General features: G+C 51.2%; 1 protein-coding gene across 1 annotated transcript in view; it reads right to left on the bottom strand.

The window, feature by feature from the left end:
* Sorcs2 (sortilin related VPS10 domain containing receptor 2) overlaps window positions 1-27604 on the bottom strand; it is a 387326-nt gene that overhangs the window by 53911 nt on the left and 305811 nt on the right. Inside the window, exons 4-5 of the mRNA XM_059275763.1 lie at window positions 8818-8982; window positions 2686-2759 (exon numbers count right to left, since the gene is read on the bottom strand). Coding sequence (XP_059131746.1) covers window positions 2686-2759; window positions 8818-8982 — 239 coding nt within the window. The remainder of the gene's footprint in view (window positions 1-2685; window positions 2760-8817; window positions 8983-27604) is intronic.

Consider the following 27604-nt stretch of genomic DNA (forward strand, 5'->3'; position numbering starts at 1 on the left):
CAAATCTACACAGAGGGAAACTCACAGGTGCGTAGAGACATGCCCATGGTCACACAGCCCTAACAGGTTCACTGGGATTCCAACCAGGATCTGGATTTGAGTGGCTGCCGTCGATGGCTGACTGGTTAAGTTGCTCATCACAGGGGATGCTGGGAAAAACTCCTTCCACATTTCTCCCAACCTCTCTGTGTTGGCAGAGGCTCTGTGAGAACAGTATTCCTTCACCCTTGCCAACCTACACCAGGCTCTCCTAAGCCATGGTTGAGTCTTGGATCTCACAGGCCAGGGATTGTGTGACTTGTCCAAGTACGCAGGTGCTAGTCAGGGTGGCCTGAGGCTCCCACCATGTCTGCTTGACCCAGAAGTTCTGCTCCTCTCAGGGGGATCCTCAGACCATATGGTCTGCTCTTAAGGTCCGTGTCTTTGGGACACTATCGAGAAGCCTGTGCCGAGCCTGAGAACGGCAGCCACAGGACACCCAGGACACCCAGAGAAGCCCCACAGCACCTCAGGAGCCAGTGGAACCCATCTGCCAGCACCATCCCAGGCCTTGGGGACAGAGATCAGTAAGGCATGAGGACTAAGGGGTCAGGAAGCTCAGGCTGGGACCTCTCCCAGCCAGCATATCCCCTCTTCCAAACCCCAGATGTGCTCATTTATATAGGAGAGCCAGAGAAAAGAGACAAAAAAGGAGGAGAGAGGGGGAACATATGCACATGGGCGGGAAGTTCTCTTCCTGGTACAGAGGCCATAGGGACCCAGGTCATAGTTACATACACTGGCAGGTCCTGGGAGCAAGGGGCATGCTAGGTGCCTTTTAAATACTCATTCACCCATAATGCACTTAGTCCTTCATTTGCATTCATTCACCCATTCACTCACTTACTCATTCACTCATTCACTCACTCATTCACTCACTCACTCATTCACTTGCTCACTCATAACAAGGCACTGGCCAGCATCTGCTCTTGTGGTTTTTACTCCAAGGTTGCTGACCACTGAGGGGATGCGACAGTCCCAGAACAGGCACCTGCTGCTCACCCCCCCGCCCCCACTGGGGTCTCCTTAAGGAGCCGGTGTTGTCGTGTGCCTTCAGCACTGCTAATGACTCAGGCCTGAGACAGAGCAGAGGTCCTGGCGCTTTCTGCGGCCAATCCAAGGACAAAGCTGTCAAAACAGCATTATCTGTGGCATACAACAGGGGCCGTCCCTTGCCTGTCACCACATTTCAGAAGGGACATTCTGAACCACATCCCAACCAGCAGCACCGCCAATCCAGAAGGGATCCAACCAGTGGCATTGCCAAGCATCCTGATTCTCCCACATAGCAGGCACAGCCCGAGCCAAAGGAGAAGCTTGTAGGCAGAGCCAATCTGACTTGTCCAAGGCTAGCCCTTTCATCCCTGCATCCCAGGGCTGCTTTCTCTAGCCAGAGAGTCTCCATGAGCCAGGCTGGGACACTCCTTGGGACAGGTGGCAGTGCTACAGTCTCCCTGAGGTCCTCGTGTCCACGGAGCTCAGAAATCACACTTCCTTGACCTTAGTCCCCACCCCCTGGGAGTGACTCCATGGGCAGTTTCTGCTCCTGACAAAGGACATCAGTGTGGGGCCTGTGATTAACAGCAGCCCTCTGGTTTCAGGGAGGGTACTCCAGTGGGCTGCTGCAGATGGGCAATCATCACTTCCTCCCAGGAGCAGAGGGCACAGATGCCCGGAGTCAGTGTTCAGAACCAACTTCCGGTACATGGGAACTGAATCCTTGTGAGGAGAGCATGGAGTCACAAGAGGGTTGGAAGGGGCTGTTTTCAGCATGCATCCCCATAGGAGACAGGACTGTGGCCTGCCTGGGAGGCCAGTACAACGCTTTGGGTCCATTTGCACTAAGACAGAAAAGACATAAAGTACATGTATGTGTGTACATGCAAGAGAAACCCCGTGCAGGTAGGTGCTAGTCTAGAAAGGGAACCATGGTCACAGCCGGGTACAGTGTGAGCTCCGAGCCAGCTGCCCTGGTTTCCTGCTCCCCTTTTACTGCCTGGGACCCTAAGTAGGTGTCTGTCCTCTATGGTCTTGCCCAAACAGCTATCATGTGCCTCCTGGACTTCAGAGCTGCCTGACTGGGAACGCTGCCCAAGTCCCTGAAAGGGCTCCCAGAAGGTCATGCCAACGGGGAGCCAGCACCCCCTGGTTTTTGTCTGGAACCTGGGGCCCATTCCACCTTCATTCATCCTCTCCCCAGCTTCAGCCCTCAGAGGCTGCTGGGCACGCTGGGTCTTTCCTGGCAGGACTGAACATTGTGATGTCATGGGTCAGAGGAGTGAGCCCCGGGGTACTGGCTGGACAGGAAAGTGAGCCTAGCAGACAGGGCCTGGGCAGTCCTGGAGCATGGGAGGTTGACACAGGGCACCACTCAGGAGCAGATGGGGGCGAGGAGTTGGGAAGAGGGCAACCAAGAGCATTGAGCCACCCTGAGCTGTACTGCGCCAGGGTCCCTGTGTTTTACTTCCTCCAAGTAGGTGGATACAGAGGACAAGGTGGGGTCTAAACATCTCTCAAAGTCACCAGGGAACAAAGACTGAGGGATGCTGAGCTCTGGACATCCCCAAGAGCACACAGAGGACCATAGAGTTCCCCTAGGGTGAAGAGGAGGCAAGACCTATGATAAAGGCTGGAAAGGGCTCTCACCAGAACACGTGGTCCTTGGTCACCCGTTCCTGTAGAAGTGTCCACTTCTTCCCCAGGTCAGACGACACATACAGCTGCAAGGCAGACAAAAGAGAGACAGAGCTTTATCAGGGAGCTCTGAGTGACAGGGATCTGCTACAAGGCTCCCCCCAGGGATGTCGCTCTTGTTCTGCAGGCACACCGGAGCTGCAGGCCAACCACCAAGGACTGAAGCCAAAGAGAGGACTCCACACGGAGGTCTTCTCACTCAGCCTGGCTGGTAGGTGAATTCTTGGGGGTGTCTGGCCCAAGCTAGACAGATATCAAACACCCAAGGGTCCCTAGGGTGGGTGCCTTCTCCCTTTCCAGCTTGGGGTGGTGCATGTAGTCTGGCAGATTCACGTGGGACCCCACCTTTTCTTTTCCTCTTCTATCCCTTCTCAGGACTTCCCTGAGTCCAACTCCCACTGTGGGACATTTCTGCACAGGCCCTGGTGACCTCATTGGACAAGAATCGCTGCTGTTTGCAGGCAACCAAGGAAGAGGCTATTGGTTGAGGGTGAAGAGCATATCCAGTGTGGGCTGTGACTTCATCCCTCAGGCAGGTCAGGGAGAAGTTTTGAGTAGAGTGGCCTTGGCTTCCTGCTGGCCAGGTCCTCTGTCTGTTATGATGAGGGTGGGGCAGTGGGAAGGACTTGAAGGAGGCAGACTGACTTCCCCTCTCCAAACGGTCAGTCTCACTCACAGCTGGCCAGCTTCGGTGCCCAGCAGTAGAACAGGTAACCCAGGCATGCATTTGCTACACAATAAACACAGTGAACCTCAGCACACACCTCCCTTCTCCTATGTACCTGGCCCTGCCATCTCATGTCTTCCTTAAATGGTTTTCATGCTGACCCTTCCCATACTGAGAGAGTAGGCATGGACATGGCAAGTCTGTCACCACTGTCCCCAGGGCACAGTTCACTTGCATTATTGCATGCATTTTATGGGTGTCTCCTCCAGCGCTGACTTATTGTGCCCTTCCTCTGTTCCTGGAGACATGTGGACATTGGAAGCCCCTTTGGTCCCACATGATTCTGCACATTGAAGTCCATCTTCATCTGAATGAGGTCCAGAGCTGTGTGGTACTATCTGTTACCGGCAGCTGTCTGTGGCTCAGCCTCTGCTCTCTGTGCCTGTATGGCACTTGGTTCCCTCACCCATCAAACATCATCCTTGGCAGTGACATTCTAAAGGGGGAGCCCGTGATTCCAGAAGGCACGGTTTCTGTCAGAGCCCTTCATCCACAGCTGCGGGATTAAGCCTAGGTCCCAGGCTCTTCTAAATTTCAGTTTCCTGCTTTAAAAACTAGGACTCCACATCCCTGTCTTAAAAAGGTGTAGTGGATATCCCAATCACCTCACAAAGTGGCAGCATCTGGGCAATGTGCCGTGGAAGCCCCTTAGCTCCGAACAGTGCACCGGCAATCGGCCCTGGGTTTGGAGCCCCCAGCTCCAGGCTCTCTTCCTTCCACTCCATTTCCCATCTCTGTGTACCCTTGGTTGCCTGGCTCACCTTCTGCACCACCGCTGAATGGATCCTTGTCTGCCAGGTATGCCAGTGAGTTTTCTGAATGAATGAGCACATTTGGCCGTGGGGCAAGGGCTAGCTAGAAAGGGCAGGAGATTAAGTATTTCTGGCTTGGTGGACTGAGAACACTCACCTCTTCTGAGCAGAAATTGAGAGAGTTGAGAGTGCAGACTAGACACGTAAGCATGGCTGGATGCCAAAAAGCTTAACAGGTAGCTGGACATTATGCTCAGACACCTGCTCTGGAGCACATGATAGGAAAGCATCGCTTTCCATTTGTAAAGGGGCTTTAAAAAGGGAAGTTTTCCTCCCTAGGATGACTGCCAGGCAGGCAAGGTACTCCTGTGTCCTGTGGAGCCCCTGGACATGGGCCTGGCATGACCTAAGGCTCAACAACTACCAAGGCACATGACTCACTGTGGCTGTGAGCTACATCAAACACTGTTTCACTGAAACCCCACACAGACACACAGACACACACACACACACACACACCCTCAAGCCCATACAGACACATACACTCATGCACATACACACTTACCAGCACGACCATTAGATGAATAATTTTTCTGTCTTTACAAGATGAGAAAACTAAGGCTGAGAGAGGTAAGCACATCCATTACTGTAACAGCATTTGTGCATAGCAGCAATTCCCATCTCATAGACCCAAGTTCACAGTACTATGTCAATGGTGAAGCTGTGTCCCTAGGAAGGATGGCTGGTCATCCCTGGCTCACTCTCTGGGTCACCTGAATGACTGAGGCTTGCCCCTTTTCACCTCATGACCAGTTTATCCACCTGCAAATTGGTAGAGCGTTGCTCACACCCACAGCCAGTCAGTCAAGAAGACAAACATTTAGGGGCCTAGTGACAAAGTTTCCACATAAATGAGTGGCATTACCATTGTTATCACCACCAATGTGCTGTGTTTATGATGCCCATCCCAGAGCTTTATGGAGCCTTTCCAGTTCATTCTCATGAGGGACAGTGATTTTACTATCCACCATCAATTGCTGCAGAAATAGAACACTTCTGCTTAATAAAAGATAAATGCCGATAATAAACAATAACAAACATTGGAGGGACGCCCTAGTTCCTGTAGCTAAAATCTGCAAAGAGGTAGCCTGTGGCGGGATGGTAGATTGGCTCCAGAGGGTGTATCTCAGGAGAATGATAGAATGTGCTTTAAGGCATTGCTGCCCTGAGAAGGGGTAAGGTGAGAAAGTGCAGCCAAGGGAAGGAGAAGATGATGTTAAGGGAATGTGCACCCTAGGAGTACACATCAGTGACCACCATATGAGGCCAGAGGGGCAGCATCTCTGCCCTGGGCTGTGATAGCATCACTATTAAAGATCCTCAGTTTCCATCCCCCCATTACTCATAATGCCTTGTTGTCTTCACAGGTGGGGACACTAAGGCCTGTCATTGCTGACTCCCTTGCAGCTAGACTGCTGGTTTACAGGAGGAATAAATTCACAGAGTTTGGAAAGCCAAAGCAAGAAGAGGCATTTCTCTTCCTTCCTTGGGGTACTTCTGGTGTCTAGCATGTCCCAGATGGCATGCTCAGCTATAGGGTGCAGAGGCAAATGTCCACTCTGCTTTTGCATAGCTGCTGGGGATCTGAACTCAGGTCCTCGTGCTTGTGCAGAAAGCACTTTGCAGACCAAGCCATTTCCCCAGACCCAGAAGAGGTTCTTGACCAGAAGAGGAAAAAGAAAAGTAAGGAAAAGCAAAGCAAAACAACGTGAATATGACCCTATCTTAAAAGTAAGTAACCTCAGCTCTGCCAGCAAGCAGGTCCACAGCTCAAGCCTAAGGAGATGAGGCTGTAGGTGGTGAGACAGTAGTCCCCAGAGAGCTGGTTAGGAAGGGCCTCCTGGTCCCAGGAGCTAGCTAAGACTTGGAAGGAATATATATTGGGTGTCAGCCAGGAAGTCCGGCCAGACTGAAGTAAGGTACCTCAGATTGGGTCCCAAATATGACATAGTGAGGAAGGAACAGAGGGAGGCAGGATACCCCAAGTGAGGTAGAGTCTTTGTCAGAGCAAGGGCAGACATTTGGAAGAAAAGAAGGAGTGGTGGGAGAATGGGAGAGCAGGGACAAAGAGTCAGACAGTGACAAACTTAGTCCTGTTCCTATAGTATTTGTGACTTCCCTGGTGGCTTGGGCTTGGTGTATGACTCTGGTCAAAGCTGAAGCTGGTAAAGTTTCTGTGTTTTGTTTCACCCATGTGGTGAGAACAGCATGCTCCCCAAATGAGAGCCACATGGATGCCAGCACCCTAGTAGCCAGGAACCACATCCAGAGGATTCCAGCAAAACCCGGCAGAGTCCCCGCTCCCAGAAGACCCAGGACCAATTCCCCGTGCACTGCTCTGAGCCAGGGGGCTTCACGATGTCTGCCTCTCCACACAGTGTCTGGATGCCTGGCTAACAGCAGGCTTGTAGAGCCAGAGTTGGCATGATTCTACTACACACCCAGATTCTTGGACATCCGAAAGCATTGACAGACCACCAAGCCCCCTAAAAACTCAAGATGGCCATCACTTACTAATTTCCCCAAATCCCTCATTCCTTTTATAACAGCAATTAAACCTTTTTCCTCTCCTTTCTTTCCTTGTCATCACAGAAAAGAGCCAAGGAAAATAACCAAGGTTTCAGCTCCATTAATTTTTCAGGGCACCATAAATTAAAGAGCAATTGCAACACAGTCAATTTCTTCAGGAAAATAACTCGCCGTAGCCACGCTTTAGTCTAATTACATGGAAGGCTAAGTAGCACTATTAATACCCAGAAGGGTGTGAAGCCCTGAGGGAAAGGGATAGGAACAGACAGGCAACCACAGGCCAGGGACACTAGACAATATGTGTTAGACCTTGCCAAGGAGGCTGGACTCTGGGAAAGCTGGGCTTGGGTACCACCACTCTTCACTTGGGTCTCTCTTACTTGGCTGCTCCCTGTTAGTAGGAATTTATCATTAATCCATATGTTTATTCATGTAACCAACTGCTCTCCATCCACCCATCCATCAGTCCATCCATCTATCCATCCACCCACCTATCCATCCATTCACCCACCCACCCATCCATCCATCTACCCACCCACCTGTCTACCCATCTATCCTTTCCCATGTCCATCCCCAATCTTCCACCTTTCCACTCATCCATCCATCCATCCATCCTTTCCTATGTCCATCCACAATCTATCCACCCAGCATATATTTTCAGAAAACACTTGAGATTAAGATGGTGAAATATAAATCTAACACAGCTACCTTCAGAGAACTCAGCCCTGGTTTGTGTGGGCTGGAGAATGGGATCAAACACTAGCAGAAACACTCAACTGCATGTTAGCACCAAGGAAGAGACACAGGGCCCTGTAAAAACATGGAAGGTAGGACCGTGCTGCTGCACTTCAGTTACATATGTTCATTCATCTAACCAACTGCCATCCATCCATCCATCCATCCATCCATCCATCCATCCATCCATCTATCCTTGGATGGATCCATTCTGGCCCTCACACCTGTCCCTGTCCCAGGGTCTGATGAACAGCAGTTTCCACTGGCTGCTGTTCTGGCCTCTGATGGGTACAGCCAAAAGAGGCAGGAGTGGAGACTGGCTGGAGGGAGGGGAGGGGCCGTGGTTCTTCTTCCTGCTCCTCTCCCTGATGGCCACAGTGTGGCCAGCACTGCATAGCTGTCACCAGGGCCAGCCTCCCTTACCGGGACCTTTCTCTTGCCTGCTGTATGGTGTGGTGGCAGGCTATCCTTCCGCTCCAAGACAGGTATATTCTGATCCTTAGAACTAGTGACCATGGCCTCATATGGCCCCAAATGGCTTTCTAGAGGTGCTTTTTAGGATATGGGGATTATCTCGTGGGTCTGGGGTGAAGCTGCCTCTGTCTTCATGAAAGACCAGGACTATGGGAGGACTCAGATATGTAGTCATGGACACAGGTACACTAAACATGTCCATGTACACATGCAGGGGGCATTCTAAGGATGAACAGAGACTTAACCTGGCTGCCCTGGAAGATATAGCAATGCCACTTTAACCCAAAGCACATGGCGACCACCAGGTCTGGGAAAAGGAAGACCAGCTCTCTCCAGAGTCTTAGGGACACTTGACTTCAGCCCAGAGATACTAATTTTACATTTCTGGCCTCTAGGTCTGTGACAAACACATATGTGGTCACTGGCCACCGTGGCTACAGGAAACTATCCAGTGCCCCTCTACCTGAGCATCTACTAGCGTATGGCAGAGGAAAAGAGGCAGAGGGCAAGGGCCTGACATTATCTAGAATCTCCTTACCCAGCTCACAGGCCTCTATGTGCCAAGGGCCACTCACTGCCACCTCCATTTATTCTAACACACACCCATGATATCAGTGTGAGACTCCCTGTGCTGATAGGTGGCTATGTGTATGTTACTAAGGGCAATGTTGAGGTTCATGGCTCCCAGCTCAAGCAAGGCTCTGCCTCACCAGTTTGGGGGTTCGGAGTCCCCTGACAGGAAGAGCTGCTTCTGTCCTGGTGTTTGTCTGACTGGGTCGTGTGGCCTCACATCCCATGTCCCCTTACCTTGCTGTCTTTGGTGTAGGCAAGAACCTTGTCCTCCTCCTTTGGGTGGAAGAGGAGGGTCTCCACGAGGAAGGGGACAGGATACTTCTGGAAGGTGGTGCCCTCATCGGTGCTGAGGAAGAGGCTCTGTTCCCGGTCACCAAGGGACGAGCTCACCAGGATGATCTGAAACACAGAATGTGAGGCTGAAATCGAGGTTACTGCTGGGAGGGGTGTTCTCCTTCACTGCACCCCCACTCTTTCATGGAGGCTCCCAGCAGGCACTGTAGCAGAGCTGAGGCTTGACCAGGAATTCTGAAGTTTCAGGTCTCTATCATACAGGAAAGTCGGCTCTGGAGAGAGCTGAGGCAAGTGTGGGTGTGTGGAAGTGGCTGACGGAGTAGAGGTGTCGGCCTGAAGAAAAGAATGAGGAGTTAGATGGGTGAGAGTGTAGAACTCAAAGGGCAGATGAGGGGCTGATGGGGCTGGGAGGGTTACTGCAAGGCCACTGCAGTCAGCTAACTAGTGTCCTCTGGAAAGATGTACCCATACTCTAAGCCTGGGAGAGCGAGGGTTGAGAGCACATCCTGCTCTAAGACCTTCCATGCTGTGTTGACAGTGGGTCTGGAGCTCTTCCTTGCCTGCAAAGAGTCCCTTTTACCAGCAGCATTTGGCCCCATTTTGAGCACAGACACGGGGGGGATGACTGTCCCTTGGTGGGCATGTAAACATGACCACCTGGCCGGCGAAACGACCTATTCCTAAAAGCAGACAGGTGGCCATCCTTGAGAGTTATCAAAGTAAACCAGCCCCTATCTGGATGCACTACACCACACCGGGAAAAACATGCCAGGAATTTACCAGGCACAGCAGACCGAGGAAAGGGTGCAGCACCCTTACCCGGACTCCATAAAGTGAAGAGGTCATCTGACACCATGACTGTGACCTGTCCTCTGACTCACGTGTGTATCAAGGAGCATGAAGCCGAGAATTCCCAACCGCCTCGAAGTTAACTCAGTTCCCACGGTTGACGGGGCCAGCTCTGACTGCTGGCCCCCTCCCTGCCCTCCTGTTTGCCCATATGACCTGACATCCATTCATCATCCATCTGTTCCTCCCTCTAGATCTGGTCCTGCCCTCCATCTTACAGTCTCCGCTGTTCTGAACCTCTTTCCTGAAGTGGGATTGACCCTGAAGCTCAGCTCAACCCTGAGCCTGTGGCTGACTTGGCAACACAGCATCCAGCTCGCTTCATTATCTTGTTCCCACAGGGACTTGCCTTCCACGCCCCCCTCATCCCCCGCGTGCATACACACACACACACACACACACACACACACACACACACACACACACACACACACACCCCGGCGACTTTCTGCTTGCCTTCAGCTAGGTCTCTAGACTCCTTGAACTCGGCTGCAGCCTCTTCAGTCCTTTGTATCCATGCTGTAACCTAGTGTTTTAGTGAGGGTTTCTATCGCTGTGATAAACACTGTGACCAAAAGCATCTTGGGCAGGAAGGGGTTTGTTTCAGCGGACAATGCTCAGGTCACACACTCTGTCATAGAGGCCATGGAGGAGTGCTGCTCACTAGCTTGCTCAGCATGCTTTCTTACAGCACCCAGCACGGAGCGGGTACTACCCATAGTGAACTGAGTTTTCTCATATCAACCCTTAATGAAGAAAGTCTCCCACAGGCCAATGTGATATGGGCATTTTCTCAGTTGAGGTTCTCTCTTCTCAACATGACAAAAAACAAGCAAGGATACCTACCTATAGAGATAGTCAGATAGATAAACCAGACAACCTACCTATAGAGATAGGCAGATAGATAGATAAACCAAGACACCTACCTATAGAGATAGGCAGGTAGATAGATAAACCAGAGCACCTACCTATAGAGATAGGCAGGTAGATAGATAAACCAAGACACCTACCTATAGAGATAGGCAGGTAGGTAGATAGATAAAAAACATGTGCACATGCACATACATCTTCTATGTGCTATGCAACCGTGATCTGAGAGTTAATATTGGTAATTAAGATTGGAATAAAGAACCAGTATTCACCTTGGCCATCTATCTAGGGAATTGGGACTAGTTGGCGATTGCAGGCAATAGATTGAGGTGGCCTGTGAACTGAATACTAGTCAGTACATTCTGACATTGTGAAAGATGGGAACATGTCCGTTCATCTTCCTGACACAGCACAGTCACAACAAGGACCGACCTTACTTGGGAGAATGGTCACTGGTGACAAGTGTAGGACCTCAAGAGGAGGCCATCCTAGATTTAGGGTAAGTCCTCCAACAGTGTCCTCATAAGAAGAGACAAGAGCACAGAGATAGTGACCTGGGGCTTCTGGACACATGATGGTAGATGAGGCAGAGAACAAGGTCCCCTGGACTTCCTGGGGTGGAATCCAGCACACCCTCCCTTGGATGACCAGCCTCTACCCTGAGAGAACAGTCCATACATCCTTAGCTTTGGCAGGAGCTCTGCTCAGGGTGAAGGGGGCGGGCATCTGGTTTATATTTCCACAACTTGAATTTGGTTCTGCTGGAGGCAGGTCCCCAAGAGGCTCACAGGAGTGGACCATTGGGAGACTCTGGCAGCTTGGTCTTGTGGGGAATGCCACCTCCCTTCGATGTGCACACCATACCCCTCTGTGGAGCATCTCAGGTGACAGGAGCCCCACAGGCTGGATGAGCATTCCAGGTCCTATGTGGCTCTGAAGCCAGCTGATGAATCTTCATGACTGGGGTGATCTGCCTCATGAAAGCCTCTCAAGGAGAAGTCACCACTGTACCCAGCTTTGTGGTGTACAGGACCCTCAGAACCCTGGTGCGAGCCCTCCCTGTGCACTGGGAGGCCACCTGACCCACAATCTTTTACATTTCTTTTTGTACTGTCGAGTCCCCATGGATACCTTCTCCTTTGGGCTGCTTGGGACTCCCCTCTGCCTCATGGAATAGTCAAGAAAGGTAGCCGAGACCCTGCTGTCATATTGTGGGTCTCAGGAGGGCTTCAGAGTTGAAAAGGGAGAGTTGGAGAGCTCCTGACAAGCCAGACCTTAGGGTCAGGGGACCTGGGTAAGCTGGGAAAGTGATCCCCCCCCCCACAGCATCCAGGCAAGGGGTGCTGGAGCCATTGGCTCTGCAATCCCTGAAACACAGCAGTGACGGCAGAGTGAGGACTGGTCCCATGCCATGAACTCTCCAATCCCAGTCCACTGTCTACCCCCAGACCACCGGCATCAATGAAGCCCCCAGAAACTCTCCTGGTTCTCCATAGTCCCGGGAAACAGTCTGCCCTCATAGGCAGTGCCTTAGGCCCTTTTGGGTCTGTGCTCCTGCCTCCCATTTGTGCTGTGACCTCTGGTGTAGTCGTGGCTGACTTGTAATCACTCCCCTTCTCATGTGTGCAGACTCAAGTCCTCAGGCAGGCCTCCCTCCCTCTGGGCTAGCAGCACTTCGCGTAACTATGTTGTATTCATAGAACTCTAAAAGGGAGTATTTGTCCTATCACTACCTCTGCTTGCTAGGTGTGGAAACTGAGGCACAGAGAAGGGAAAGAGATGTCAAGTTCACATGGTTCATCAGGAGGAGCCAGGGTCGAGGTCTAAGCAGCTGACATGCTCTGTGGGGTGCTATGGTGGGAGAGACACTCTGCTGGGTCTGGAGCTGGGGTGAGGCTGGCTGGGAACCAGCAGAGTTGGAGAAGACACAACTTCCAGGAGGGCGCAGGGTACTGAGACCAGCCTCTGTCTGGATGCTGCTGCCATGGCCTTCCAGAGGTCAAGCTTATCTTGAGAAGACAATGAATGGCCAATGAGGATCAGTAGGCTGCACAGAGCGCTTGCTCTGATCTAAGTGAGCTGATGATAATCCCATCACACTTTCCAAGGAATCTTAATGAGCTCCCTGGGAACATTAATTAGTTTCCTCCAGCACAAAAGCCCACTATCTGTGTTCAGGAAGACCTGGGAGAGACTGTAATGGAGAAAAAGAGATGAGCCTGCAGGTGTGGAGGAGCAGGGTAACTCAAGGAAGGGCCGTGGAGTGGTGTTAAGAAGGGATACAGGGTGGGAACACAGGGTGATGGGTACCGTCCCCTGTGCTACAATGACTGAGTTATAAGCAGCTTGTGGCATTCTGCAATGCCATGTGATGTCCCACTTAGCGGGAATGAGTGACCGTAGAGAACACCCTGGGGCTGCGGAGGAAGCCAGAGCAGAGGTCAGCCTTAAATCTAGAATTAGGATTCCAGATTTTACTTAAATAAACGTATTTGTAGTGGTTCCAGGTGGAAAATGTGCCGATTGCCACAATGATGGCACCAATGTCAGCCAATTAGTATTATCCAAACACCCCACTGGACTCAGATGCCATTGGCTTCCTGGTTCTGTCCCAGGACCTCACAGCAGACACCATGTGATTAGGTGGTCAGGTCTTCTTGGATCCTGTTGGGGACAGATTTAGCTTCCCCTGCTTTGATTATGTGGCAGTGGAGAGGCAGGCAGATTGGTTCCTGCAGGGGTCCCTCCAGGGAGCCTCGGTAGTGTGTTTCCCACATTCGCCTGTGATCTTCCAGCAAACACCACTGCGGTAGTACTTGCTAGAAGATCACATGGGGAGGTATTGTCACCAGGACACGCTGTGGTCCTGTGCCATGCTGGTAGGCGGCGTTCGTCAGGCCCCTTTGCTGTGGCTTGCTCGTGGGTCCTCTTTGGAGTGGGATAGCACCCCGCCTCCCTGAGGGCGAAGCCACTTAGAAGGGACTGGAATTCTGCACTAGAACCGGCCCCGCCTCCCCGGCTATTTACTTAATCATTCAGTTATATCACCGGGGGCTCATGAATATTTATTTTAGACATCGCATTGTAATTCATAAACAGTTTGCTCAAAGCATCCAGCTGTAGCTCTCAGGAACTTTCGGCTCCTCCCTGTGTCCCTTTGGTGCATCCTTTTGTCCTTCCTTAGATAATCCAAACTATGTGTAGACACCTGAACAAGAAGAAAGATGACACAAGGGACCCAGACATCCTGGGTTTGGCTCACCAAACACCCGCTTGACATCCTTTCTCCACCCCAGGCTCTCGATGCACCCCTGGTTTGGCTAATCTTCTTCCCAGAACCCATATGCCCCTCATTAAGGCTCTTTCCCATGATGCATTCTGACACTGCAACTGCTTGCTACGGGCCTCCTGTTTGGAATGCATGCTCTGAGCAACTCTGTGACCACCAGCACAGGTGTGGGTGGGGTTGGCAATTGGTCCATTCTGGGTGGATCGGGGATAAAATGCATGCTTGGATGAGGGAATGGCCAGCCACACCTCCACTTGGACTCCCATAGGATCCTGTGTTTGTTTTTCTCTTTGGGAGAATATCCTCATGAATATTCAAGTAGCCTAGAGGCCAACAGCTAGAAAGCCTCATTCACTTCTTCCTCCTCACTGCTCCCGGTAGCACACATTAGTGAAGGCTCATTCATTCATTCATTCTTCTATGGCTGCTGAACCATGAGCAAGAGGGGGGCCTTCTCTGAGGAGGGGTACATAGCTGGGCGTTGAATGGGTAGATTTGACTGGCAGACCAGGGTAGTGAGGTAATGGGACAGGGTCTCAAAAGCAGGGTCCCTGGCCCACCTCCCATCTCCATCCTAGGCTCTTGTAACAGTCACCCCCGTTCTGTATTTCTGCAGTGGGCTGAGGCAGTAGACACCTTGCCTTTCTGGGCATGTGCTGCTCCCTGCACAGATACACAAGAGGATGGAGATACCCTGACTCGGATGACTGAGATGGACTTCTACTGTGATTCGAGACCACATATGAACAAACTAAAATAGCTCCCTTCAAATGTTCTGAGTGCAAACTCCCAGGCAATGATTTCCTACCTGCAGGTGGCCCCACACCAATCAAGCTGTGGGTGGGGGCAGGGCCTTACCCCAACATCTGCTTGTCAAACAGCTTCCTTCTTCCGAGGCTCTCACCAGAGGATGCCTCTTCCAGGAGACCCTCCCTGGTACAGAGTCAGTGCGGCTCCCTGACCCTCACCCAGAATCGCCTGCACCATGAACCCTGTGGCCCTTGTGTTCTTTCTAGGGAAGCCTCCCACGGCCTGGCAATGCGGGGTCTATCTGCTATAGCCATGTCCCAGCCTGGACAACTCAACTGGCCCTGAGTAGGTGCTGTGACTTCATTACTGAGTAAGAGCCCTGGCTTGGGCCACCACCCCGGCAGGTGGGCCCAGGGCTCTGCCTAGGTGACCCTGAGGTGAGAGGGGCCAAGGGTACAGCAATCTCATCAGGGTCTATTTTCAGCCTTTGGGAAGAGGGAAGAGAAAGTGCTGACAAGGATAGGAGTATCAGGGCAAAAAGCAAATCAATTAGTAGCTCGCGGGTGGAGGTGGGCAGATTGCACTTCCAAATTGAGAGGCAGACTCTATATTCAATGGTGTATTTTTACTGCTTACTATTCTGGGGCAGACATATGGTACCTGAGCTAGGTCCTGGGGGCTGTGAGGCTGGGTTTCCTGAAATCAGAGGCAACATGTTCAAACATGCTGTGGGAATATCTGACACATTCCTTTGACTGATGGCTGGGCAATTTAAAGCCTGAGCCTCAGGAAAGGCTAGTAAGCTTCAGGGCCCAGCCCAGGGTCAGGAGTATGGACCAGGGAAAGGTGTTTGGAACCCTCACAGCATATCTGCCAAGGAACTGCGATTGCCCTCATTTCTCAGAGGAGATGCTGAGGCCAGAGAGGCTGAGATCCTGGTGTGTGGAGTTCACCGTTGGCTTGGCTGCACCAACTTCTCTCCCTTCATGTTTCCCTGAACCACCCAACTGATGCCTAGGGCATGGTTGCTTCTGTCTGGAAGGCAACTAGCAAGCACCAGGGGACTTGATACAGCAGGAGATTCTATGAAGGCCTCTCTCCCTACCCCAAAGGCCAGAAATGGCTCCCAGAAGTCTACACATCACCAAAGCGTTGGGGATAGATTTCTGACTACACAAAAGCTCCCTGGACCTTTCTCCCTCTGGTCAGGGTTCTTTTAAGACTATTCTGGCAGTACACACACATGCTCTGATACCCTATTGCAGTGAACGCCTCCTCCAAAGTACCTCTGTTCCTTGGGCCTACAGAGAGAGAGAGAGAGAGAGAGAGAGAGAGAGAGAGAGAGAGAGAGAGCGAGAGAGAGAGAGCGAGAGCGAGCACTTACAGACATTCTGGGGTGTTGACCATGAATGACCCCCCCCCCCATTGCCCTGCTGCAGCAGACAGATGGCTTCTACAGAAGGTCCGTGCAGCCTCCACGCAAAGGGCTTGGAGCAGCTCCTGGCAGAGACGGGGCAGATTGGGCAGGACCTGTGCTGGATCCCAGTTCCCATGGCCATATCAGGAATCCTGACTGCTTAAGGGTCTACATGTCTTCTTCGGGGCCCCAGATTCAGTCAGATCTCCTTCCTGTCTGCTGTGGTTCTCGGGACACCAGTTTGGACCTCTCGGTCTGATGTGTCCCTGTGACTGCTTCCCTTGGAGGCTTCTTGTGGTTTCTCTGACCACCAGCTGTTGGATGTCACCTCCCTGGTCCACTTCCTGCCATAAAGCCTTTCAGCCCATCTCTTCCAAAAGGCAGTGCTAACACCCAGCCTGCCCCAATGACACACATCAGATTGCAATCACTTATGCGGGGCTTACAGGAAACACAAAAAAGTATATGTCATCCTTGCTTGCCAGAGCCCTGCCCGGCAGCCCCACAGACCTTCCTCACTCTCCGTTATGCCTGTATGTGTGATTGTGTGTATGTGTTGGGGTGGGAGATGGGTGCTGCCAGCCCAAGCCTCAAGACTGGTGTCACCTGTCTATGGACCCCCCCCCCCCCCCCACACACACACACACATACACACCAATGTTCCTGGCCAGCCAGATGGAGCCAGCTGGGAACTCAGGAAACTTGATTCTGACGGCTGGAGATGCAGACAGTGGAGACAAACAGAGAGGCACCCACCCCCACATCTGAAATTAGAACCTGCTAGAATCTCATCTGGGCCTGAGTGAGTCATGAGTAATTAGAATTCTCCAGCCCAGCGCCTTTCTCATCCCCCAAGGCTTGCAGATTGGGGGGGGGGGTGTGGCACCCTGAGGTGGGATCTCTGGAGCGGCAGAAGGGGTCATCTGTTTGGTAACCCCCTGGAGACAGGTTGCCTGAGGGTACACAAGAGGATGGGGCCCATAGAGCCAGGTGGGTTAGCTAAATGAGACTCAAAGGCAGCATGCCAGAGAGGATGGATGAGTATAACAATGCCTTGGAGTCGGGGTTCAGGAGCTTCGGTAGGGATTGAGTGCCATGGGCCACAGAGGATGCTCTGACCTGTTGGCATGGGCAGATGTGGATGATGGTGTCATTTACACAAGTGTGGACATGAGACAGGAAGAGTGGCTTGGGAGATGACCAGAAATCAGTCTGAGGCCCCAAGGTTCCTGGGACATATCCAGTGGAGGGAGAGATCCTCAGGGCGAGCCTGGTAGGAAGCTGGTCTGGGGACTACATGCCCACACACGGGGCTGGGAGCCAGACGTGGCTTGACTTACTTCAGGGAAGGTCATTTGGAGTGTGCCCTCTCGGCTGTTTTGGAATGAGATGGTGTGACACAGCAAAGTGCTGGCTTGGATGTCACCCCATCCCCCCACCATCATGACGTGCTGGGCTGAACAGCCTTCACAGGAGAGCTGACAGGTTAACAGCAGGGTCACTGTCTTCCATAGATTCTCTGGGCTGGCCCAGGGCCTCACCAGTATCCCCAGCATCCTTCCCAGGCCCAGCACAGGGTGAGAAGACAGTTGGGAAAAGGGACAGCAGTTTCCAACCTCCTTATACTTTAGCCTATGACCTTCACACCAGCCTGTGACAGTCTTCCTAACACGTGACCTTCACCTCAGCCCATGACCTTTCACTCCAGCTGTCCTCTCTACCATGTAGGGAAGTCTTGGGGCCCAACGTTAAACTCCGTTTCCATGCCTGCTGTGGTTTCTGATCAAGGCTTCATGATGGAAAGATCTAGGACTATATTACCAGTCAAACACCAGGGTCTGGTCCGTTCCCTCCTTGCTTACTGAACAATGCACACTTCATCCCGACCATTCACTGTACAGAGCCCTGTCTTTGGTGCTGAAGTCTTTGACTTTCCAGGCTCTTTGACCTACAAAATCCAGGACTTGGCTGCCTTACCGGCAATTCCTTTCAGCAGCATGAGCTTGCTGTGAGCTAGAGAATCCATTCTTGCATCAAGGAGACAGAATGGAAATATCTGTTGGGGCAGGACACAGATGACACCTGTTCACAGCATGATTCCCGAGAGATCTGAGCTCCCATTGTGCGGAATACATCACAACAGGATCAGAGCGCCCTTGACCCCCAGCTGTGAACTGCTGTGCTGTCTTAGAAATGTACCAGGAGTGCTGCAAGATGAGAGGGCAGAAAAGCATTTGCTGCAAAACCCCCATGACCTGAGTTTGATCCCTAGGACCACAGTGGAAGGAAAGAACCAACCAACTTGTTCTGAGACCCCACAGGTGCACTGTGGCATACATGTGCCCTACCCACCCCCCAGGAACGAACAAACAAACAAACGAATCCACCAGGAGCTGGCGGACTCCAGCATGACTGGATGGGTGGTATTGCCTGTCTATCTAGAAGCGGGGAGACCCAGTTGGTTCTCAGCAGGGCACCCCGATTGTCCTTACCTGGTGTAATAGTGACTTTTCTGCTGCTGTAATAAATACCATGGCCAAGGCAACTTCAAGAGGGAAAAGTTTATTTGGGTTCGTGGTTCCAGAGGGTCAGAGTCCATGATGGCAGAGTAAAGGCACGGCTGCAGGAGCAGGAAGCTGAGGGCTCACACCCTGGACCACAAGCATGGAGCAGAGTAGAGAACTGGAAATGCCACAAATCTTTAAACTCTCGAAACCCTCCTCCTGTGACATACTTCCTTCAACAGTGTCCCACCTCCTAAGCCTTCTCAAGCCACCAACTGGGGACAAAGTATTCAAATACCTGAGACTATGGGGGCAGGATCTCATTCAAGCCACCAAACCTGGAGAGGGGTGACTTCAGAGCTTATGAAGGGGGGGGGGGGAGGGCTCCCACAGGTGGTGATTGACAGGATGCAGGGTGCTGGGGCTGTGGAGGCACCATACACAGGATTCCTGTTATTTATCTACACCAGGGCTGTGTGGAGTGTTGGGGTCACCGTGGTGACCAGGAGAGCACAATCTCCAACCTCACCCCCATCCTCTGGGCATAATACAAGTCCTAGTCTTTCATAGCAGCCTAGGTGGGAGATGTCCTTGTCTCTCTTCTAGACAGAGGAGCAGGAGCCCGGATAGGGAAGTGACTTGCCCAGGGCCGTACAACCACATGCTCCCATATGCATGGATGGCCCAGCTTGCCGTGGCAGCCATCCTGCCTCTGTGTGAACACATGCGCTGCCGAGCACCCAGTGTTGATTTAGTAAAACAGCCACTCAAACACAATCACAGCATTGATTGTCAGCTAAGGGCTGGTTCAGCTTTAATTACTGACTTGACAATTGCTGAAATGCCAAGAAACGTCCCAGGGCACACTTGTAAACGGAAAGGAGAGGCACGCTTTCCCCTTAGCCAGGGCCCGTCCGCCTTGAAACCTGGCACCTGATCGATACTCATCGAAGAAGGCAGACGTACTTCAGGAGACATAAACACAACTCACCACCCACGTTCTACAACCTTGATTTGTGGGAAATCTTGTCAATAACAGGAAACTCGAGGCGGGGCCATTGTTGAGACCTCTGTTCTCTGAGGAGGGGCTGTGCATGGAGGCCCTGGAGGGAATGTGGTTTAATTGCGTTTGTTTGCCTGTCTGAAGGCATTTCGCAGACAATGCAAAGAAGCCCATTCGCCCGGGCAGAGTGCAGAGGATGGTGAATTCTCTGGAGTGACTGTGTTTTGCAAGATTGTCTTTTATCAGGACAGTTGTGTTAACTGTGTAAGATTAGATCAGTGAACAATTTGTTCATTCATCTGCCCTAATTGAACAACGGAAGGCGAGGGAATGCATGGCAGCATCGTTAGCATTCTGGCTTTGCAGAGCTGACTGTGCCTGGGCAATGGTCGCACTGTGGGGATGCCAGGACCCCTGAGACTTGCTAGTCAAATATTCCCAACCAGAGGCTGAGATGTCATTGTCACCACTAGTCCAGATGGCTAAAGTGCTGCCTCAGCTTGAGCTAGAGGCCATTGTCCCTGGAGGTGGGCTATGGAGACCTCAGAACCAGTTGTCCCGCAGGTCCACTTAGGAACTGTTGATGTCTACTCACAGAGCTCAGTGAGGATAGAGCTGAATGGCCCACACTGCAGCTTTCTGTTTGTCCCACACTACAGCTTCCTCACTGCAGAACCCTCACTGCAACTTCCTGTTTGGCCCTCACTGCAGCTTCCTGTTAGCCGCTTACCACCCTGTTAAGCCCTCATCTCAGCTTCCTGGTTGACCCTTACCGCAGCTTCCCGCCTGACCGCTACAATTTCCTGTTTGGTTCTTACCACAGCTTCTTCTTAGGCCCTCACTGTCATTTCCTGTTTGGTCCTTACAGTAGCAGCTTCCTGTATGGCAGAGAAAGAACCTTACATAGGAAACCCCAGTCTCCAGCCATAGTGGGTACCTTGAGTGACATGGCAGCAACACACTGATTATTCAGCATGGACAACACAGGACAATCAGGCTTGGATTTACACTCACTGTGTACTGGTCCCAAAGAAACCCGGGACAAATGGCTAACTGAGGTGCCTGTTAACATGTTAAATCTGGCTGTCAGTCTCTCTCAGCATAGCAAGTATGTGTTACAGAGTCCTGGCTCCTCACAGCACTTCTTACACAAGGGACATCCCTGTCCCCTAAATCTCTCCAGCCCCTTCCCTTCCCTTCCCTTCCCTTCCCTTCCCTTCCCTTCCCTTCCCTTCCCTTCCCTTCCCATGGCTTCTGATTCCGTATCACTCAGATATTTTGGCTATATGCTGTCTTGGTTCTGCCCTTGGCTTCTTCTTCCTTGGCACTCCACTCTTGGCTCCTGGTCCCCTCCCTTGCCACTCTCCTCTGCCTCTCTCGCTCTCTTCCTCTTTCCCTCTTCTCACGGCCTGGTCTATTCTGTTGGCCATGCTCAGTCTGGACTCTTCCAGATGCCTCTGGCTGTGTTCTCCCACATATCTACAATAAAAGATGTTTTTATTCTCCTCAACCACATCTAGGACAGTCATGTCTTCATTCTCATTCATGGTGTGCCAGGACTAGACAGAATGCTCTCTGCATCTTTTAAATGATGCTCTGCTGAAGTGAGGCAGTCCTTGCAGGCATCCAGATAAGTGTCTCTCTAGGGTCCATGTGACAGAGGCTTGGTCCCCACCCTGTGTAGAAGTGATGGAACCTGAGCGGAGGCTAGTGGGAGGAAGGTCACCGGGGGTGTTGTAAGGGGTCTCATCTGGTGCCTTATTATGTCATCAGCAGGTGACTGCATCCCAGCCAAAAGGCCAGACATGCACCCCCACGTTCTCTCTCTGTCTCTCTCTGTCTGTCTCTCTCTCTGTCTGTCTGTCTCTCTCTCTGTGTCTCTGTCTCTCTCTCTGTCTCTCTCTCTGTCTCTGTCTCTCTCTGTCTCTCTCTGTCTCTCTCTCTCTCTCTCTCTCTCTCTCTCCCCTATCCCCTCTTCTCTCTAATAAAGCCCATTCTAACTCTGGTAACCATGGCCCATGATTTCTCCACCCTCTTCCGCCGCCAACCGTAGCCGCCAGCTGCCGTGGTACCCAGCTCAGCCACCAGCACCACCGCCATATACCCTTTCAGGTGTGACCTTGAAAGGGACATGACCCACACCCCTTCCTCCACATCTTCTCTCTTTGCTTCCTGGCCACCATGGGGTCAGCAAGCCCCTTCTGTCACAAGCTCCTACCATGATGTATTGAGATAGGACAGGTTTACAGCAGCAAAGCCAATGGGGGCATGGATCTCTGAACTGTGAGTCACACAAACTGTTTCTCCTAATCGGGACAGGGCAGTACTGCAAAAAACCTCAAACAGGGTGAGGAGGGAAGGACACTGACTTCCTGTATGTGCCGCTGTGTCCTGAAGAGGCTGAATGTTCCCACTTTCACAATTCAGGTTCCAGTTCTTTGAGGAAAAGTTCTCTGACAAACAGGTGTCTTTTCCATTTATCTACAAGGCCCTCACATTCAGGGTTGAGGGAGAGAACAAACAAAGAGAGTCTAAGTCAGCCTCACAGTATCTCAAGGACAAACCCAGCAGCCCCCTCTGAGTCACGTCCAAGCTTGTGCAGATGTGTCCAAAAATGATTAAGACTAATCCTCAGCCAATTAGAAATATACTAATGTAACTGCTGCTTGCTTAACCCATTGGGTAGTTGACTCTGAAACTCCCCTTAGCTGTGCTTGAAAGGAGCCTACATATGCCTCTCAGGGTCATGGCCATTTTGTACAGGTGAACGATCCCACATGCATGCTGGTATAATAAAGGTTCTTTGTTCTTGCGTATTATGTGAGTCTGGGGTCTTCCTTCAGCGTTTCCTCGGACCCTACAGTCCAAGCTTCGTCACCGGTATCTCTGAGCCTCTTTGTCAGTGGTGGGATGTGTTTGTTGTCTTGTAGTCCCATTGTCAGTGGTGTGGTGTGGTGTTTCTGAGTCCATTGAATATTAATGGCAGGCTATTGATGTCTCAAGGCATTAGTCAGTAGTGGTGTGTTGGTGTCTATATATTAATAGTCAGTGATGCAGTTTTAGTAACTGTCAATCATGGGATGCTGGTGTCTCTGATCACTAGTGGTTATGAAACTGAGGTACTGGTATTCATAGAAAGGTGTAACTTCTAATGTTATCATACAGTCCTTGAACATGGCAGTGGTGGTGGCTATTTGTTTTGTTAGTTCCTCCTCTCTCTTCTTGATGGGAAGGGAATGATGACATCTTTAACGTTCTCAAGAAGAGAGTTCTGGAGGGGATTTCCCAGGGCCCACAGCCACTGCAGGGAGACCTCAAGACAGGAGGTCTGACCGAATAGGTGGTGTGTCCTGATAGAAAAAGTGCATGTCGTTCTGTACCCAGAACCCTCCTGGGGGTGGCCTGGCCATGGCCTCTCCCACAGGCATGCAGAGGGCAAGGCAGGGTTTGCATGAGAAGCAGGTAAGGTGAAATGGTTCCAGCCTCCTCCAAAACTCAGTGACACCTGAAGGTAGGTCCCGGCTGAGTTGCAGAGATGGATCTGCCTAAGGGCAAGCTGGACCACATGCTTTATAATGTGAAATCATCACCTGTATCCCTGAGCTTTGCTTGAATGCACCTGGTGTTGGGAGGCTTCATACCTCTGTCTGCATGGAAGTTTCTCTCCTTAACAGTGTCATCTCAGCATAGGAAGAGCTTTGCAACCAGCATACCTGAGCTGAACTCTAGCCATGTATGTCCATATGGCCTGGAATCAGTTCAGTGACCCATGAAAGCATCGACCCAACCCTTGGAAAGCAAGAAGGCACTGGACAGCCTCTTTTTTTTTTCTATCCCCTGAGCTTCAGGCTGGGGTTGAGGAAGGGCACAGAGAGGAGGTTTATAGCCTGGCAAGGAACATACTGGTCCTTCCCAAATTAAGGCTGCTCTGGGCACCTCTCCCTCTGGAGGACCCCAGGGAAGAAGAGCTGGGCTTCAGGGAAGGGTGTAGTACTCTTCAATTAACCCCAATCATGCTAATAATAACTCATAGGATTGCTGTGACATTGGGAAGATGTGACAGTGTGTGGAACTCAGGTGCAGCAGCCATACTAGCACACTGAAGACAAGGTGTGACAGGTGTAACTCACTGTCACTAGATGCCCAATCACTTCACCACGTCCACATTTGGCCCCTCCAAGATCATGATGCAGAACCTCGTGATCCCTGTTTTTCTGAGAGGGTGACACTCTTCCCTGAGGACACCAAGCTCCATCAGCGCAGCTGAGCAGGGTGACAGGGATGCCCAGAAAGCAGCGTTTCCAGCCCCAAGCCTGTCACAGCCACATTGCTTGCCTTTGATCTGATTTATTGATTGTATGACTCTGTAAGATTTTGTTCAGCAAAAGAGCTTTGCAATTCAGGAAAAACATGTTCTACAGTTGTAAATTTATCATCACTGCCCTAGTGCATATGCATGCACAAGCGCACGCACGTGCGCACGCACACACACACACACACACACACACACACACACACACACACACACACAAAGAATGAGAATGAGAAAGATCGAGACAGAGAGAGAGACAGAGGGGGAAAGAAGGGAGAGGGGCAATTGCAGGTAGCTGTGTTAGGTAGGCACTAGAAGGACCTATTAATGGTTTTTCTGTTCACTTCCACATACTACCTTCCATTGGCCAGGCTCTAGCTGGGCATCTGCTGACATCCCACAGAGCTTGGTCACAGCTAAGCAAAGCCTCTAGTGACTGCTTAGGAGTCTCCTCCCCATGGGCATCAGTGGATGGTGTCACAGCAGGCTGGAGCAGATTCGTGCCTCTGAATTATCATATGGATGCCAGCTCTCACCTATGGTGGGTTAGAGTAGTCCACTGACTTCAGGGGCAACAGGAAGGGGAAGCATACTTGGGGAGACACTTGGAGAGGCCTGGAATCATCAGATTGATCGATTGACACAAGACAATTGACCTGGCTGCCTGCCAGTTGGGAGATAGGAAGGTATATGCCGAGAAAGAGACTCTGCCGTGGACCTGGCCCTTCACTCATGAACTCCCATCCCTGGTTTTAGCTTAGGTTCTAAACAAGGCAAAGAACTCCCATTTCTGTCTCACAGGCCTGCAGTGGGAGCCACAGATGCCAGGGTCATTCACGGTGCCAATGTGTATAACTACACATAGGCCCAGGTGATAACAGACACTTGCCACCTGATGGAGACAGTGGGGATGGAACACGGCACAACTGATGTGGGGTACACAATTGATGTGGGGTGCAGAGATGGGGAGAAGGGAGACAGGAGCCTTTGCATGAGAGCTCATGGCACAGCTTTCCAAGTTGCCTTTGGGAAGAGGTCGCAGGAGCAGACAAGAATGTCACAAGATGGAGACCCCCCAAGATGCCAGTGGACCACCAGGTGGAGATGTCATGAGGCAGCTTGGAATCTGAGGGGGACATTGGGGCCCGGCAGCCCTGGGGTGTTAGGTGGTATCTGAAGTGGTATGGTGAGATCACAAAGGGCAGAGGGAAAGCTGGGGAATCAGGGGCATCTCTGTTCCTTCCCAGGACTCTCTGGGGGAAGGCAAGAGGGGGAAGGCGAGGTACAGCTGAGGGAGCTGATGTGTAATAATGAGGAAGCCCACTCCCCTCGTCTTCACAGATCAAAGGAAACTTCCCAAGACACAGAAACCAGCGTGTTTCTGGTTTGGGGGAGCTAGAACCTGAGCTTAGTGGACCTGAATTTCAGAGCAAATGTCATTCTCTTCTCTCACAGACTCAACTCCTACACATTTGGCAGTGACCAACTCAAATGGACCTCCTCCATGGGACACTTCTCATTCTCCATTTGTGTCCAATCCTCATCAGGATCCCAGAAGTTCTCACTCCTCTACTTTAGAACTTTCTCTTCTGGACATTGGTTTCAGAGTCTCCCTGTCCTGATAGTCCTGGGGCTGGAGAGTAGATGATACTCACTCCACTTCTGCTTGCCCAGAAGCAAGGTACAGGAAGAGCTGTCTAAAGGCTAAAGGCTTGCTGCGTGGTTATGTATGAAGGGATGTGTATGTATGTGTGTGTGGAGGGATAGATAGATAGATAGATAGATAGATAGATAGATAGATAGATATCTGCAGAGAGTAGATGAATATATAGACAAATGGCACATGCATGATGGATGGATGGATAGATGGATAGATGGATGGGTGGATGGATAAATGGACTGATGGATGAACATATATATATATATACATACATACGTACATATATATATATATATATATATATATATAGTTTGTGTGTGTACAAGTAAATACTCAGATGGGTAAATTGAAACGCATATAAATAAGACAGTCAACTGGCTTTGATTATGCAGATCAAGAGCATGGAGTGAGTGATGAGTGGATGGATGGGTGGATGGATAGATGGATGGATGAGTAGATAAATGGACAGTGAGTAGATGAGCGGGTGGGTGGATAGATGGAAAGGTTAAAAGAGTGGATGGTGCATAGACGGAAGGTGGTTGAATGAGTGGATAAATGAGTTGATAGGTAAAGAGTGAATGGGGAGCTGGATGGATAGGCGGGAGGGTAGAGAGTGGATACTAGAGTGAATGGATATGGAAAGATGGCTGGATGAATGGATGAGTAACTGGATTTGGTGGGTGGAAAAATAGGTGAGTAGATGAGTGAAGAGATGGGGGAGTAGAAGAATGGCTGAGTGGATATATGGATGGATGGATGCACAGAAGGGTAGAAGCATGGATGGGTGGATAAATGGGTAGGTGAATAAGCAGGTAGATGAGTGGGGGGCAAAGGGTAGTGGAGGGTGGGTGGATAGGTGGATGAATGGGTAGTGGAAGAACATAAGGTTTATCATCAAACAGTCCAAGTTTTGTTGTACCTCCTGCTCACTAGCTGCCATTCTAGGTATTGTGGGTCCTTGTCTCTGGGCCCTGGCTCCTCACCTTTGATGAGAGGTTCAGGGGGTCATACAAGGGCCTTGGGGAAGGCACAGGGAGGCTGTTTTGGGGAGCCTGGAGTGCTATGAGCCACCATGGAGTTCCCTTGCCAAATATTGCATCCAAAATGCACATTGAAGAAACATAATTTCCACATGGCTGGTTTTAAAATCAAGTAATTAAATGGGTTTACAGTCGGTTTTTAAAACAAGCTCTTTGAGTTATGAGCATAAAGCATGTCTCCGTCATGTCCAAGTCGCTCTGCCTTGAGATTTCTAGCACAGTGGGTTTTATAATTAGGTTGCACGGCAGCTCCATTGTGGCTGAGGCCACTTTGCAAAACTCATTTTGTGGCCTGATGTGACATAATTAGCCCTAGAAGCTCCCAGGGAAGGGTTAACCTGGGGTTGTCTTCTAAGGAAGCTGGAGGGGAGCCAGAGCTGGAGCTGTGAGGGAGAGCATCTTGGGAGATGTAGCTCTCAGCATGGAAGGGGAAGGCCCAGGATGCTTCCAGATGAAAGCCAGGCTCCCCGGCCCCCCGGAGTGTGTAACTGAGGTAATCTGCCATGGCCTCAGCCACTGAGCTTGGAGGCCACTGGCAGGCTTGACTCCATCCCCCAAAACATGTCCTCAGCGGCCAGAGTCTAGGGGAAGCACGGCTGCCAGCCAATGGGACGGCCACCAGTTGGATAAAAATTTCCAGTAAATGAACAAACGCTTAGCATAAATATATGTATGATATTTGAGACACAGTAAGAATAGTTCGTTGCTTATGTGAAATTCAAATTTAACTCTCAGTTCTTTCTCAACTTTTTTGTTGCATCCATCAGACCGACACTGAACTTGAGTCTCTGAAGCAGGTTCAGAGCTCACCAGTCCCTTGTGGCCCGTGTGAGGCCTACCGTGGCTCCTCATTACCTAGGATAATTGGCAGGCACTGTGAGAGGAGAATTTGGCTCTAAGGGGTGCCAAGGGGCCTGCCAGTCCCTGAGGGAAGGGAAAGGGAGGGCTTCACGCCAGCATGACTGAGCATGGGGAGCCAGTTGGGAAAGTCGCTTTAACAGATGTGACTCTAGAGCCTGGAAGAGTGAGGTGT

This window comes from Peromyscus eremicus, chromosome 10, assembly GCF_949786415.1.
Source record: "Peromyscus eremicus chromosome 10, PerEre_H2_v1, whole genome shotgun sequence".
NCBI lineage: Eukaryota > Metazoa > Chordata > Mammalia > Rodentia > Cricetidae > Peromyscus > Peromyscus eremicus.